The following is a 16825-nucleotide window of genomic DNA, read 5'->3' as shown; positions in this document are numbered from 1 at the left end:
TGCTCCCAGAAGGCATCCTAACAGAGGGCCAGACGCGAAGTCGGTAACCAGACCGGACCAAGGATGCAATGGAGGCCTCCTCAGCTAACAAAGGAAAATGCTAGGAGCCTCAGGGACAGGGAGGTCATATGACCCCACATCATGCCCAAGGCCTGCCTGTACCCCTTTGGTGGGGAGGCATTGAGGGACCCCTCATTTGGGCTCTCTGGTCTCAGAACCTGTGGCTCCTCGGGTAACTGACTTCCTAAGCCTAACTTTTCACATCTGTAAAATGGGTAAATCACGTCAACCCTTTGGGTCGGGAAGAGATGACGAAGTCAGGTGGGAACTGCCTCCCGGCAGCATTCGGAGCTGGAGCTGTCCCCACTGACAGGACCCCCCCCTCCCCAGGGCAGCAGATCCTCACCAGGCTTAACCCGCAGGCACGGTGCACGGCTGCCACCTAGCGGCCACCCTGCCCAGAAGCGCAGGGTCCCAGGTCCAAAGGGCTCCTGTTCCCTGCTGCCTGTCCCAGAAGGTGACATCACAACTGCTTTTTGCTGTTTCCCACGCTGGATTCCACATCACCATGTGGCAATAGGAAGCTACAGAAGTTGTCTGCCCATCAAAGGAGGCTGGGAAGTCCCCTCAAAGACATACGGGGAGTTTTCTACTCCCTAGTATCTACTTGCATGAAGACTCCCTGGGAGAGATACAAACTAGATGGTGGGATTGGCTTTCTTTAGGAAGAAGGGAAGATGTGTCCCCAGCCTCGGGCAGGATGGGGGTGGATGCTGTTCCCACAGCCAGAGCTGAAGTGTAGGCCAGCACTCGGCTGGAGTCCAGGAGGGCAACGTCCAGGGCATGTTTGAGGACCAGACTTTATAACTGTGCTGGGGAAGTCGCCTGCTAGTGGAGCTCTGAGCTCACCTGCAGGGGCTTTTCCCCTCTGTGCTGAGGGCCTTGGGACACAGCTGCTGAGGGAACATACGAAGTGCCACTTGGAGCAGCAGGCGCTGGCCAACCCCTAGAAGACAGAGCACCTCTTGACCATGGCACAAACTGTCAGTGGCCCCAAGAAGTCACAAGGTGCAGAAGCAGAGGTGTGGATCCTTAGGGACTTGCTGGGGGATGGCAATGCCAGCCCCTTGAGATCCTCTCGACAGCCCCTTTTGGGACCTGGGAGGTAAGCTACAGGAACTAGGTATTTCTGGGCCTCATTCTGGGGCTATTTGGTTTGTTCTTCCTTGGACACCTCAGAAGCTGCACACCTGCTTGTGGGGACATAAAAAGCACCTAAGATATTTCCCTAATTTTCCAGAAGGCTTGCATGAGCAACCTACTCCAGCCACCTGCCAGAAACCCAGCAGAAATCCCCACAGCATGACCTGACCTGGCTTCGATGGAAAGCCCCCTCCACGTGACCACTCAAAAACATTGTGCCCAACAGCATGTAGGGTGCGGGGAGTGGGGAGTCTCCCCACCAGCCTCTAAGGGGCAGGTGGCCATTGTGTGCTGGGGGGGGGGGGACAGGCTGGGGACATCATCTGTGCCATGTTGTTCTAAGAGTACACAGCCTGAGTCTATAACCCTTTGAGATGACACAGTGAGCTGGAACTGTCACCAGCTGCCTAAGGAGTTCGTTCCCTTAGAGCCTTGGAGTGGGTAAGGCTCTGCTTGGTTACAGATGGGTTTTGACTTAATTGCAGAAAAGAACTTTGCCCCACCAGCCACTGTAACACTGCTGAGTGGAGCCTGCCACAGCCACGGGCAGCAGAGACTCATAACTGGCCAGAGTGCTGAGTGACTACTCAGTGCTCAGCCCTGAATGGGGCATCTGCTTCAACCCCCACCCCACGGCCCAGGGAACATCATGGAATATGGGGCAGACAGAAAGCAGGACTGGAGGATGGGAGGAGCGCTATGGGTGGGGAGGAGTGGAGGATGGGAGGAGCACTATGGGTGGGGAGGAGTGGAGGATGGGAGGAGCACTATGGATAGAGAGGAGTGGAGGATGGGAGGAGCACTAGGGAGGAGTGGAGGATGGGAGGAGCACTAGGGATAGAGAGGAGTGGAGGATGGGAGGAGCACTAGGGAGGAGTGGAGGATGGGAGGAGCACTAGGGATAGAGAGGAGTGGAGGATGGGAGGAGCACTAGGGAGGAGTGGAGGATGGGAGGAGCACTAGGGAGGAGTGGAGGATGGGAGGAGCACTAGGGAGGAGTGGAGGATGGGAGGAGCACTAGGGAGGAGTGGAGGATGGGAGGAGCACTATGGATAGAGAGGAGTGGAGGATGGGAGGAGCACTAGGGAGGAGTGGAGGATGGGAGGAGCACTAGGGAGGAGTGGAGGATGGGAGGAGCACTAGGGAGGAGTGGAGGATGGGAGGAGCACTAGGGAGGAGTGGAGGATGGGAGGAGTGCTATGGATGGGGAGGAGTGGAGGATGGGAGGAGCACTAGGGAGGAGTGGAGGATGGGAGGAGCACTAGGGAGGAGTGGAGGATGGGAGGAGCGCTATGGATGGGGAGGAGTGGAGGATGGGAGGAGCGCTAGGGAGGAGTGGAGGATGGGAGGAGCACTAGGGAGGAGTGGAGGATGGGAGGAGCGCTATGGATAGGGAGGAGTGGAGGATGGGAGGAGCGCTATGGATGGGGAGGAGTGGAGGATGGGAGGAGCACTATGGGTGGGGAGGAGCATTGTGGAAGGGAGGAGTGCTATGGAGGGGAGGAGCCCTGTGGAGGGGAGGAGCCCTGTGGAGGGGAGGAGCACTGTGGAGGGGAGGAGCACTGTGGAGTGCTATGGAATGCTGCTACCTGCGCAAGATCAAGTCAACAAACTGGACTTAGCTACAAAAAAAAGGGAAAAAAAGGAAAAGGAAAAAGTGGGAGAGAGCATGTTGGGGTACCTGTGGGGAGTGCAGGATGGGGGTTGGGTGGGTATGATGAAGATACATTATAAACATGTGTGAAAGTAACAAAGAATAAATCAAAATCTAAAAAGGCAAACTTCGTGGAAGGCAATGCTGATGAGTTTACTGGTAAACCAGAGACAAGACACTCGGGGAGGTTCATGGTCCGGTGAGGGAGGGACACACCCGAGTGTAGGGAACCTCAAAGTTGGCTCAAGACACCCCAAGACCAAGTTCTCAGCACAAAGGAGATTTATTTGCCCCAGAGGGACAGAGGGCAGAAACAAGAGAAAAAGACGGATGGAGAGAGAAGGGGAAGGGAGCAAGGGAGAGGGAAGGGAGCAAGGGAGGGGGAAGGGAGCAAGGGAGAAGGAAGGGGGATTTGTCCCGGGAACAAAGGACTCTCTGGATAGAGAGGAGACAGACGTGGACGTAGGCAAAAGGCGGGTTATAAACATAAAAGGGGAATGCCTGCATTAGGATGATGTGTTTAATTTTGATTGGGCATGTTAATTAGGTGAGCCAAGGGAGCTTTTAATTGCTGGACTTTAATACTGTGATCCGGGCCGTGCTTGCCATAGTCCCTTCACCGAGTGTTGCCCCGGCAGCCAGCCACAGACCCGGGAGCTCTGTACATAGGTTCAGGTATTGAGGGAAGCACGAGCTGGTGCAACCCCTTCCCTGGCCCAGCTTTTCTGAACCCCTCTCTTCAATTCCTTTTCTGAAGTTTGCCCTTGAGGAGACGTCCTGTAGGCAGCTGCTGTACACAGTTGGAAATGGTACCAATAGATAAAACAGAGGTGGCCTGGCCCAGAGGGTGGACGGAAGACTGGTTAATCTGGTTAACGAGCCGTGGGGGGGTGGGGGGAGCACTGTTCTACAGCAGGCGGCCACAGTGGTACAAACTCCTGGGTCAGAGTGGAGCTCAGAACCGGAGTCTATTGAAGAGGGGGTGGGGGATAAGGCACTGAAAAGTCAGCTTCCCGCGCAGGGGAGTGCGGCGGGGCCAAGGGGCCTCTTCTCCATAGCCCACATTCTCTGTAAACACTGTTTGGGGCCTGGACGTGCCCTCCGCTGGGAACACACAGACACCCAGCAGCCTAGTGGGCAGCCTAGGACAGAACTCCACTGGAGAGATTCCGAAGGTGAGCAGAGGCAGCGGCTGGCCTGAAACCAGCCTCCGAGGGACCACGTCCTGGACACTCTGGCTGGCAGCAGAGGAGAAACAGAAAGTGGGCCCACAGATGCCACCTTCAACCCAGCTGAGGTGGGGGTGTGAAGGGAGAACTGGGGGGCGGGCGGGGCAGAATGAGGGCAGCAGCTTGACAGAACTCTCCATCTTCCACTCCTACAGGCTCTCGGGCCCTCTCAGCTGCCATGGAAGAGGCTCCTGTGGGTGCACAGGCCTGGGCGCTCAGGGCCTGCACTGGTGTCGTAGACACTGGAAGGGAGGCCGCGTCTGGCCCAGGGTTGGAATTCAGCGTCCACCACAAATGTGCCCACCACCCAAAACCAATGACTCGGAAACCTCAGAAGGGTCAATGAAGGCTTAACAGGAACGAGCAACACTCTGTCCAAGCTGGGGTGATGCAAGGCACCCACAAGAGCCAGCAACATTCCTTCCAGTTATGAAAACACAGATGTCTCCAGACAGTGTCCCCTGGGAGCAAGTGCCCATGCTTGAGGGCCGCTGCAGGGGAGAAAGAATAGCTGACCAACCCCCACCTCCCCGCCCTCCTGTATAAGGGGAAGACCAGTATGCAGTCAAGCCAAGACAAAAGCCTGCTTCATCTACAGTAAGAGTTTAGACTCGGTGACCATGTGACCCACAGAGGAAAACCACAGCTTATTCTCGTGAAAGAAAAACTCAGACATGAAGAAAACCTGAGCGGACAGAGGCAAGAAAGGCGCAGGGTAACAGTAACCATGAAGACGCGGGCTCTGGACATGCCTGGGCTCCCACACTGGTGACTCACACCGAACCTGAGGTCACAGCTAACTTCTTGAGGTCCTGACTCCCAAATCCAGTGTTTTCAGGAGTGTCCCTAAACCACGTCCACATTCGCATGAAAATGAACGTTAGCAAACACACACACACACCTCACCATTTTATTAAACCAGTTTAAGAAGATGTTCTGGTATGTTTAATTTTCTTATTGAGTCCACTGGACTAAAAAAATTAAAACAAAAACCCATAGAAAACACTTTAATATCTTAGAAAAATTGGCGAAAACTTAAGAAAGTTGAGCATGTTGCACTGTACTCCCTTTAGATAAGAAAGTTGAACATTTTAAATACTTCTTCCTTCTCAATACAGCAGGTCCCCAAACAGGTTTTCAAAATGTTTTTCATTCACAGTTCCTGCAGATAATCTTATCTCTAGCTGTAGGAAGGGCTGATTGCAAGGACCACACAAGGACACTACTGAAGTTTCCTGTAGCTATTACAGGGTGAGGCAAGGGGCTGCCGGGCTTAGCTGAAGTCACCTTAAGTGTCAGGAGAGACCTGTGGGCATCAGGCACCCACCTAGTGAGAGTCACAGAGACCACATCTGTGTTGTCTTCTTTATCCACTGTTTAAAAGGACTTTCAGGTTCCAGCCACAGTACTGCTGAAGCCGCGTGCCACCCGGCAACACCAGCTTGCAGACACCTTTGCCCAGCCCACACAGCATTGCACGACCAGGAAGCAGGCAGTATTCGAGGCTGCACAAGTCAGACAGAGATGGCCACAGCAGCTGCAGGCCCTGCCTCTGGTTTAAGGAGGAATGCTTTGCCAGCCAAGACATAACAGTCACTTCACCCATCTCTCCAAGACTCCCAGGCCTGCCGCTGCCATCCTGAGATTTCACACCCGTCCGAACCTTGCCGTTTCTTCTCCTCGTTCTGTCCAGGGACACTGAAATCCCCTGGGGACACCATTAAGCCACAGGGGAGGCCCTGGGTCCCTCAGTCTGACAGCCCAATAGGGCCAACAAGGAAGACAGGTGAATGAGGTGGACAAGTGACCAGGAAGAAAACCACACCCAAGTTAGCTGCTAAGCTAAGAAGTTCCAGACACAGTGACATTCCGCATACAAATCTAGATTTTATGGAGGCAACTATAAACATTAAATAGAATTACACTTTTATTAAGCAGCCCAAAATCTTAAGAAAAATTTATAAGACTTCCACTGGCAAATGTTTTCCAGTCATGAAAGGTAGAGGTTTGTGGAATTCTATCCAGTCCTTATGTAAATGCCTATCTCCTTATGTAAAAGTCTATCTCCAGGCTTGCACACACTGGAATGGCCTTCTCTCTACCCCCCCTCCCCCAGCAAGGCTGGACCAGGACACTCGGATTCTCTGCTCTGTTACTGAATCCCACCTTGTCTGTAACTTGGACATCACCTTCCTGTTTTTAATGTAGAACATCGTGGCTGTCTACATCCACTGTGCTCACAGACTCCAGCGAGCATGAGAAGGCTGACTTACTGTTCTCAATCCCAGACCAGACTAGGGTGCAAACCTTCCTCAATACCCTCAAACAGGAAGCACAGAAACCATGCCCTGCGTCACTCACAGAGGAGGGAGAAGCAGACACAGTCCTAGTGAGAGCCACAATCCCAGCCTGGATAAACAAGGGCTCCATGATCCCGTGACAACTCTACATCTGACCAGCCCACGTACAGCTTCCCACTGCGTCCACACAACCACCACCGACTTCAGTCAACAGCGTTTTTGCTCCTGGATGGGGGCTGGGGACAGGAAGACCAGGGAGCTGGATTGAAACACTGGGCCAGGGTCCAATCTGCTCTGAGGTGCAGGGAAGGGAATGCAAATGAAGCCTGCCAGGTGCACGATGCTCAGGGAAGCAGAAGCTGGGGAGCTTCACCAACTATGTCTGTCCGGTCTACAAGGGCAGTAACTGGTCAGAGCACCAACAAGGAAGTTGTTGTGACTTGCCACATCACCTGACGGGAAAAGGCAAACAGACCAGCCAATCAGCGGAAGAGATACACTGCCTGAGGAGGGGGCTGACCGAGACCAGCGGCAGCAAGGGCTGTGAAGAGGGCTGTGAAGGTGGCAGTGGCGGTGGCCCTAGGCACACCTGCGCCTATGTTCTGGCCCAGGGAAGCTGAGGCGGTGCTAGAAGGTAAATACAGCGTCCTCGGGGCACGGACTCCCTGGAGTCCTGAGGGAAGACCGGTTAGAAGCAGCAAAGCCAGTGTCCTTGTCCTGGGCCTGGAGCCTGACTCCTCACTGATGACTGTGCCTGCGGTGGCCACAGGGAGAGCTGTCACTCCGTGGTCCTCTTCTCTTTCCAGCTCTTCTCTCTCTCCTCGAGCTCCGCCTGGGTGAATGCTGCAGGTCCCCAGTTGGTGATGAGGTGGGGCTTCTTCGAACCTAAGCAACAAGCATGCTTTCAATTCGGGACCCCTCCGCACGACTTTTCTTTACCTCACCTCTAAGGAATGCCCAAGAAGGTCCACCAGTCAAAAGAGCAGCAAGATGTATGCAGACAGGTCACCTGGGGCCACTGACTAAGGAGGACAAGCTGCTCAGGAGAGGCTCACAGGAAGCAGCTGACCTTCAGGGTGACTCTCTGCCCCTGTGCCCTGGAAGAGCCCTGGGATTATGAGTGTCCATGCCCTATCCAGGTTTTGATGAGGACCTGAACTCAGAGGCCAGGCCTGTAGAGCAAGACCTCACCCTGGGAGCCACCTCAAGGATGATCTCGCACTTCAGATCCCAAGCCTAGATGCCCCTACCCCAGTCTTATGTGAAGTTACGTATACAACCAAGGGCTTTGAGCCCCTAAGACAGTTGCTGTTGCTTTTAATACAATTCAATCACATAAATACAATAGAAAATAATTAGATAATTATATATATAAAATAGTACCTGGTTCTATCAATCGTATTAATCCCTCGTGATGGGCCACTTTGTCCTTCCAACTCTTGGTCGTATTAGTTGCCATCTCTAGCTTCTTTTTAACTCCCTAGAATAAAAGTGGCAGTTTAAGGACCAAGTCGCACAGACTGGCACCTGTTATACACCTGTGGGTGCCCTCGTGAAATGGCCGGATAGCTCCCGGAGGAGGAGCTGTCATTACCCCCACTGCACATTAGCACAGACTCAGGCTCGGAGAATGAAGCCACCTGATTCCCAGGCTCTCCCCAGCCCAGCCATGTGTCAGGGCACTGCCTCTCTGCCAGGCCTGCCTTCCCCAGCCTGTCTTGTTGCTGTATTAATTCTCTCACTAGAGCTGGCAGTCCCAGCTTCAACTGTAACAGGTTTTGCAGGAGGAAGGGGCTCCTCTCTCTGCCCTCACAGCAAGGTCATGGTGGTTTGAATGAGAATGGTCCCCATAGGCTCAGAAGTTTGAATACTTGGCCCCCAGTTAGTGGAGCTATCTGGGGAAGGATTAGGACAGTGACTCTGTTGAAAGGTGAGTCACTGAGGGTGGCCTTTGAGGGTCAAAACAACTCAGGCCATTCCTGTGCTTTCAGATGAAGATGTGGATGCTCAGCTGTTCTGGCCTCCGTCCTTCCTTCTCCCACCCCACTCTAACCACTGAAACCCTAAGTTCAACTGAACGCAATCTTTATGAATCCCCTCCAGTGAGGTGTGACCTGCCCGGGGTGCTCCATCTGAGGGTGGAGCAATGGCTGCGGCCTACAGCTGCCATCCCGTGTGCCCGGAGCTATTCTACAGCTTGGTGGGGACTCTGTCAGTTTGTGACTGTGTAAACATCCCTGCTTATACTCTCCTATAGTCCCTCAGCGAGACAGACGCCTCCATCCTCTGAGAAAAAACAACAAACAAACAATAAATCCAACTTCCTCTTTCTTTTCTCTGCTCAACAAGAGGCTTCTAAATGAACACTAGGGTTCTGCTGTTTGTTTGCTTCTGCAGGCAGAGCTGGGAGCAGAGCCCACCCACCCACACCCCAGCTGTTTCTAAGGAGCCAGGCACAGGCCTACGTAAGTCCAGCCACCTCGTACTGCTCCAGCGCCTGCTTGCGCTCAAGCTCCAGCTGTTCCAGCTGCGCCATGGCCTCCTGCAGAGCCTGCTCCTTCAGGACGCGCTGCTGCTCCAGCTCCTGTTTCTCTGCCTCTGTCGTCTGAATGGCCTGCTGCTGGGCCAGGTGCCACTTTTCCAGCTCTGCTCGCTTAGAAGACTCTTCCTCCAACAGCCTGCAATGCAGAGGACACTTGGGGTCACATCCTGCTGGAGACCCCTTCAGAAGACAGTCACCTAGTTCCCTCCACTCCATTTTATAAAGAGCCTGGGAGCCAAAGGAGTGTCTGTCAGTTAGGGAGCAGCCTGCATGTCCTGCTCAAAGTACCCTTAGTCTTGTCCTCTATGAAGGGAAAGGCCGAGTGTATGCCAAGAACCGAGTCAAGTGTTTCCCCACTATTTCACACAGCGCATGTCGGTGCCACTGGCAGTCACTCTTGAGATGAAGAAGCAGGCCTTAAGTCATCTACCTGCCAGGTGGCAGGGCCAAGCTCTGCAACTTGTCTGGTTGCTACATTAAAATACTCCTTCATCTAATAAAAGCCTATTACCAGCAACCCAGGAGGTACTAGCCCCTGGTCACAGACGAAGCTATGTGTCTGCAAGGGCACCGCACAGGACACATGGACTTGAACACAGATGTGTGACACCTAAGTGTTAGTGCAGCACAGCCTGGCTTGGATCAGACAACTGCATTCATGTTTAAATAAATACACCACCAACAGCCCAAACCCAACTCAAGATGCAGACAGTATGGTTAGATGCCGGCACAAGTCTAACAAGGAGCCACACCGAGTCAAGTCATATGGCACGGCAGCCACTGCCACTTGCAACATCTGCTCTACAAGGGCAGCAAGGAAAGAGGCAAGGACCACGCCATCCCTTCCGGACTCAGAATACCCCCTAGATATACATTTGGGCTCCTCAAAGTCTCCTGGAACAGAGCGTCCACCACTGAGCCCAGCACTGCACACAAGCCTGCTGTGCAGTCCACTGCAGACGAGCCCACCATGCACTGTACTGCACAGGAGCCCGCCATGCATTGTACTGCACGCAAGCCTGCCATGCATTCCACTGAGCCCAGCATGCACAGGAGCCCGCCATGCACCCCACCGAGCCCAGCACTGCAGACGAGCCTGGTGGCAGAGGCAGCGGTAATGCCAACACCCATTGCCTGTGTCCATGGCAACCCCAGGTCCATCCCCCTTGTTCCCTGCCACTCTTCAAGGCTTGGCCACCTTCCCTCCATGGGATTGGGAACTATTTAGGAAGGCGCCCATAAATCATCTTCCTGCCTCCCCTCCTCCAAACTGGTTTCTGTGGTGTGCAGACTAACACTTCCGCTCTTCTGTTTCCCAGCTCCCTCATTTACAGAGAAAGGAATCAGTCAAACGTGTGTGCATGCCCATCATCCCAGACACTCAGGAGGCTAAGGCCGAGGGATCACTCGTGAGCTGCCACACGGGTGCTGGGACCTGAATCCTAGCCCTCCACAAGAGCACCAAGTGTCCTAACCACTGGACCATCTCCAGCCCCTCTACTTGTTCTTCTGATGTTTTCTTGGCCTAACACTATCATTCCAGCCTTTCTCTCAACATCTTCTTAATTCTGTACATGCTCTATCTTCCCCATCTGTGACGAGATACAAGAACAGAAAGCTGCACGCTGATGTCATGCTAAAACATGATGTCTGCCATATCTAACCTCATCCTCCCTACTCTGAAGCTGGCAACCACCCTATGCTACAGATCAAAAAGCTAAACGTTCAACACAGTACAGTGCTACTTTAACTTCACAGAGACAGAAAGTACCACGAATGGAAACTAAGAAGCCACACCTCACCTGTGAACCCAGGCCCTAGCTGCCTCCAAACACGTGAAAAACACTGCAGCAGCTCGAAGGGAGGCAGCAGTGCACACCACCTCACCAGGTACAACACGGATCCTTTCAGTCATCCAGAAACGAGCCCCAGGGCCTGAGGTGTAGCTCAGGGGCAGAGTGCTTGCCCAGCTTGTACAAAGCCCTGGGTTCAATAGCAGTAATCCAGTACTCAGGAGGTGAGGACAGGAAGACCGCTGCACCTCAACAGCAAGTCTAAGGACAGCCAGGGATACATAAGACACTTTCTCAAAAATAACAGTAATAATTCCCTGGGCACTCAGCCACCTCGCACGCGCTGGGTGCTGCCTTGGCTGCTGGGAACATGAGGAAGGTCAGACTTGGCTACCTGGGCTTCTCACATGGGCCTCGCACACAGAGCAGAGCGGCCTCAAACTCTGCCTCGGTCTCCTGAGTGCTGGAATTATAGACACACACTACCATGCCTGGCTCAAATCTAAATCTTTATTTGTTTTGTTGTTGTTTTTCGAGACAGGGTTTCTCTGTGTAACAGCCCTAGTGGTCCTGGAACTAGCTCTTGTAGACCAGCCTAGCCTTGAACTCAGAGATCCGCCTGTCTCTCCTTCCTAAATGCTGGGATTAAAGGCGTGCACCACCACCTGGCTCAAATCTAAACCTTTAATGAGTAAAGTTAATGAAATAGATTATGACTCAGCTTCCAGAACTTTCCAGTAAAATGTTAAAAGTTTGCTTCTGAATTTCCTATCAGATAAGAATCAAATTTATACTTTAAAAACCAAACTTTTAGGGGGGCAGTGGTGGCTCACACCTTTAATCCCAGCAGTCAGGAGGCAGAGGCAAGGGATCTCTGATTTCGAGGACAGCCTGGTCTACAGAGTGAGTTCCAGGACAGCCAGGGCTGTACAGAGACTCCGGGTGGGGTGGGGGGGATGGAGAGAGGGGAAGAGGGAGGGAGGGAGGAAGGAAGGAAGGAAGGAAGGAAGGAAGGAAGGAAGGAAGGAAGGAAGGAAGGAAACAAAAATGAAATAAACAACAAATTTCAAGCAAGGTATGGTGGTGCACACACCTTTAATCCCAGCACTGAGGAGGCAGAGACAGGTGGATCCAAGAGTCTGGACCAGTCTGGTCTATATATCAAGTTCCAGACCAGCTGAGGCTACACAGTGAGATCATGTCTTAAGAAAAAAAATCAAAGATCCATATGGTCTTCCTGCCAACCCTTCTAGTCCATTTCTATTCCTCTGTGCCCAGGTGCAGCCCCTGCAGCCTCACCTCACTTTCTGTCTCATGGGGGAACATGATGAGCTGCTTCCTGCCCTGTCACCATGCCTTCCCAGCAAGAATGGCGAGTCCATTCTCCCTCTGAACTACAAGCCAAAGGAAACCCCTTTCCTCCAAGTTCTCTTATCATTATCAAAACAAGAGAAAAGTCCCCGGGGCAGCAGGAGTTGCCATCCACACAGGAGAGCTGAGGAGAGCTAACACCAGTGTCCACACGGGAGAGCTGAGGAGAGCTGAGGAGAGCTGAGGAGAGCTGAGGAGAGCTGAGGAGAGCTGAGGAGAGCTGAGGAGAGCTGAGGAGAGCTGAGGAGAGCTGAGGAGAGCTGAGGAGAGCTGAGGAGAGCTGAGGAGAGCTGAGGAGAGCTGAGGAGAGCTGACTCCAGAGAGTTTCTGAGTCGTCCAGTCCTCTGCGACTCAATCTCTGCTGCCGCATCTCATTCCCTTCGAGACTACTGAGACAGAGCGCCTTCCCCATAGACTCCGTGCACAAAGGTAATCTATAACAAACATGTCTAGTGTCACTCGAGAGTGCTACTCTTTGGAAGTGATGAGATTCACACCTTCTCCTGAGTGATCTGCTAAAGCCACTGTCAACAGCACCAGAGACTGCTCCACATCGCTGGCTGGGGCGTCTGTGCAATGGCTCTCTCTCTCTCCTTCCACCTTTATGTGTGCTTCACGGACTGGACTTGGGTTACCCGGCTTATGCAGCACGTGGCTTTATCACTTTATCGCAATGGCCCCAAGTTAATTTTTTTCAAATGATAAATTTGATGTCTCTTAATCATGCTTTATGTGTGGCTGCATGCCAAGCGGCACATGTGCAAATCAGGCAGCAACTTTGGGGGTTGGTTCTCTCCTCCCACCACCTGGGCCTCAGGGATCAAACTCAGGTCACAAAGCTTGAGGGTGAAGGCCTTCACCCACTGAGCCAACTCACCAGACCCGTCACATTTGACAAACTCTCTTTTCCAGTTTATCTTTCTAATTTTAGTATTTTAAAAATTATCATCATGTATATGTGTGTGAGTGTGTGTGCTATGGGAGTGTGCACTATGGCATAGTGTACGCGCTAGGGTGTGAGAGTGTGCACTATGGGAGTGTGCGCTATGGCATGTGTGTGTGCGCTAAGGTGTGAGTGTGTGCACTATGGGTGAGTGTGTGCACTATGGGAGTGTGCACTATGGCATGTGTGTGTGCACTATGGCATGAGTGTACGCGCTAGGGTGTGAGAGTGTGCACTATGGATGAGTGTGTGCACTATGGGAGTGTGCACTATGGCATGTGTGTGTGCACTATGGCATGAGTGTACGCGCTAGGGTGTGAGAGTGTGCACTATGGATGAGTGTGTGCACTATGGGAGTGTGCGCTATGGCATGTGTGTGTGCACTATGGGTGAGTGTGTGCACTATGGGTGAGTGTGTGCACTATGGGAGTGTGCGCTATGGCATGTGTGTGTGCGCTAAGGTGTGAGTGTGTGCACTATGGGTGAGTGTGTGCACTATGGGAGTGTGCGCTATGGCATGTGTGTGTGCGCTAAGGTGTGAGTGTGTGCACTATGGGTGAGTGTGTGCACTATGGGAGTGTGCACTATGGCATGTGTGTGTGCACTATGGCATGAGTGTACGCACTAGGGTGTGAGAGTGTGCACTATGGATGAGTGTGTGCACTATGGGAGTGTGCACTATGGCATGTGTGTGTGCACTATGGCATGAGTGTACGCGCTAGGGTGTGAGAGTGTGCACTATGGATGAGTGTGTGCACTATGGGAGTGTGCGCTATGGCATGTGTGTGTGCACTATGGGTGAGTGTGTGCACTATGGGTGAGTGTGTGCACTATGGGAGTGTGCGCTATGGCATGTGTGTGTGCGCTAAGGTGTGAGTGTGTGCACTATGGGTGAGTGTGTGCACTATGGGAGTGTGCGCTATGGCATGTGTGTGTGCGCTAAGGTGTGAGTGTGTGCACTATGGGTGAGTGTGCGCTATGTCACAAGTATGCACTATGGCGTGTGTGCGCTATGGGTGAGTGTGCGTGCTATGGCATGAGTGTGCAATATGGTGCGAGTGTGTGCTATGGCGTGAGTGTGGGGGTCAGTGGACAACTCTGTGAGTCAGTTTTCTCCTTCCACCTTTACATGGGTGGCAGGACTGGAACTCAGGACATCAGGCTTGCTCAAGCATCTTTTGCCTGCTGAGCATCTCATTAGACCTTTCCTTTCCTCCCCAAGGTTTGAACATCTGCTTCTCCACACGAGGACTGAAAGCTGTACATTCCAAGTGCCCACCTTCTGAGTGTTCCCTTTCTCACAGAAGGGAGGGGCCATAGCTCACAGCCCAAGTACATCGCATGAAGCAGCAAATGGGAGACCGGGCTAAGCCAGGCCAGTCCTCATCCCTCCGGGCTTTGCTTTGTCCTCTCCACTGTTACAAAGACCCAAAGCAAAATTTTTCTCCGATAATATGAGTATCACAGTTGTAAACCTGACTTTAAAAGAGCAAGGAGGCGTGAATCTAGTTTCAAAGCTTTTAAAACCTGGATTTCAAGTAGTAGCTACAGAAGAAACGGTGCCAATCCCACACTGCCAAAGAGAAAGTGTGTTTTCCCTCCTTATCCACAAAACCTCTGCCACGCTGGGCCTGAGGCAGCTCTGCCTCTGCACCAAGGTTGCTCAGGTCTGGACTCGGTGACAAAACCAAGCTTCTTCCAAAGCTGATCTGGCTGACTGACATTCTGGAATAGAGTAAGCGCACCACAGCCAACACAGCCAACACACTGCTCTCGGGCACAGGCCCTTCTCTAGACCCCAAGCAAAGGCTTCCGTAGCCCAGAAGCCAGCCCGACATCCAAAGTCTCCGGACTCCTGCCAGTGTTAGAACCCAGAGCAAGCAAAGCCAACGAGGGCGGGGCTGCAGAGCAATCTCCACCTGGCCTGAAGCTTGCGCACCGTCTCCTCATCCTGCCGGGCCTGCCTCTCATCCTCAAGGGCCTCCTGCAGCTTCAGGTACATGTCTTCCAGCTCCCGAACTCTCTGCAGATATTGCTCCAGTTCCGAGGACTTCTGGGCAACCTGCTCCTCCATCTGCTGTCTGATCTAGAGGACGAGAGGATTGTGGTCTTGCTTAAATGCAGGCGACTTCTTCCCCAGCGCAAGGCGCCCATCCCACCTCTACCCTTGACTAAAGCTGGAGGAAATTTAAAGTGTAACTTCTCTTTAAGTTCTTTTCTATTTTAAAGCCAAAACCTCTTTACCAAATCTTAAATAGTGAGCCTTTGTGCAGGCAGAGCAGCTCATGGGCTGCAAGTCCCGCTGCCTCTACCCCCTTCTCCATCCCTGGGCACCAGTATCTTAGCAAGTGCATGGCTTCCCCTTCTGGATTGAAGAAGTTTAGTTCCTGTCTTAAAAAAAAAAGACAGGGCTGGGGAACAGCTCACTGGTAGAGTGTTTACTTAGCACATGTGAGACACACAGGGTCAATCCCCAGGACCCTGACACACACACACGGTCACACACTTCGGTGTATGTCTCTACAGTGTATAGACTCCATCACTGTGTTCTCAGGAGAACCCGAGAGCTCAGAGAATGACCCAATGCTGGAAACACACATGGATCACACGTGTGCTCAGGGAGAGCACTGAGGAAGGGCAGCTGGGAATCCTCCATACACCACACTGCCTTCCTCAACACAAACAGGAATCTCAGCTCTGAGCATCCAGTGACCAACAGTACCATCAGACCACATCCAGGCATGGGCTCAGCACGGCACTGCGCCATGGGAGATGTGTGCTCCAGGAACCAGCTGACTCCACAGAGCAACCTGGACCTTGGCAAGGCCAGGACGGCAACCAGAGCCCTGAGGTCTCCGTGTTCACTTTACTCATTATGAGGAGAAATGACATGGATATAGTTTATGTTCTTACAGCTAGTCACTGTCCAAACCAGAAGTCTTTTGAGAATGAAAAGGACCCTGGTTAACAGTCGTTGCGGGATGACAGGAACACCTCAAAGCAAAGAAGAACATGTAACCACACTAACCAAGCATTTATGCATGCATATGATTCTGCGCAGGTGCCCATCCTTTCCCTCTACCCCTCGGATGCACAGAAGGACTGAACACCTGCACAAACACACAGCTCCCCTACCACCACCGCCAGTGGTAGCAAAGCAGCTCAGGGTGGCCGCCAGGCTTCCCTCAGTACATGCAGCAGCCTTACCAGCTTCTCCCGCTCCAGCTCCGTGCTGAACCTGGTCTGTAGCTCCGCTTGAGTCTGCAGGCGTTTCTTTTCTTCATCTGCGGCACGAGATGCCGCTTCCTCCAGTTTCTAATCAACCAAAACCCGTCCCCAGAAAAGCAGGATCGTTACAGTGGAAGAGATAGGACAAGGATAAGTCAATAAAAATTAAACACAATCTAGGAGATACACTGGGACGCCGTCCAGCCTTCCCAAGCTCAACAACTTGATTCTGAACACCCTGCACAGAGACTGTGAGGACGGCCCCTGGCCCACAGTCACCTGCAGCTACACTCGGACAGTGACCTAGCTCGGGGCCCTCTGTGTGGTGCTTTTACCTCGCACACTATTCCTCGGGTTCAGCTCCCAGATGGCTGCCACAGGGAGCTTCCTCAACCTCCACCCCTACTCCCCCCCCCCAACAGAAACAACTGGTTAAAGTTATTTTAAAAAACAGAACAGAGCATCGTAAAGCTTTGCAGACTATCCTAAGGGCACACTCCAGAGGAGAATATCCACCAGAGAAAATCCATGAGGAGCTGGAGTTGTGGCTTGCTGGTCGAGT

The 16825-nt window shown here is 52.7% G+C and overlaps 1 protein-coding gene across 1 annotated transcript in view; it reads right to left on the bottom strand.

Annotated features, from left to right (window-relative positions):
* Nucleotides 1-5995: 5995 nt before the first annotated feature.
* The window catches only part of Swap70 (switching B cell complex subunit SWAP70), a 64138-nt gene continuing 53308 nt past the window's right edge, over nt 5996-16825 (bottom strand). Inside the window, exons 8-12 of the mRNA XM_075971871.1 lie at nt 16243-16350; nt 14955-15121; nt 8866-9064; nt 7770-7866; nt 5996-7271 (exon numbers count right to left, since the gene is read on the bottom strand). Coding sequence (XP_075827986.1) covers nt 7165-7271; nt 7770-7866; nt 8866-9064; nt 14955-15121; nt 16243-16350 — 678 coding nt within the window. The 3' untranslated portion in view covers nt 5996-7164. The remainder of the gene's footprint in view (nt 7272-7769; nt 7867-8865; nt 9065-14954; nt 15122-16242; nt 16351-16825) is intronic.

The sequence above is a fragment of the Microtus pennsylvanicus genome, chromosome 5, assembly GCF_037038515.1.
Source record: "Microtus pennsylvanicus isolate mMicPen1 chromosome 5, mMicPen1.hap1, whole genome shotgun sequence".
Taxonomy (NCBI): Eukaryota; Metazoa; Chordata; class Mammalia; order Rodentia; family Cricetidae; genus Microtus; species Microtus pennsylvanicus.
The sequence above is the reverse complement of the archived record's forward strand: the minus strand, read 5'-3'. Positions and strand labels throughout refer to the sequence as shown.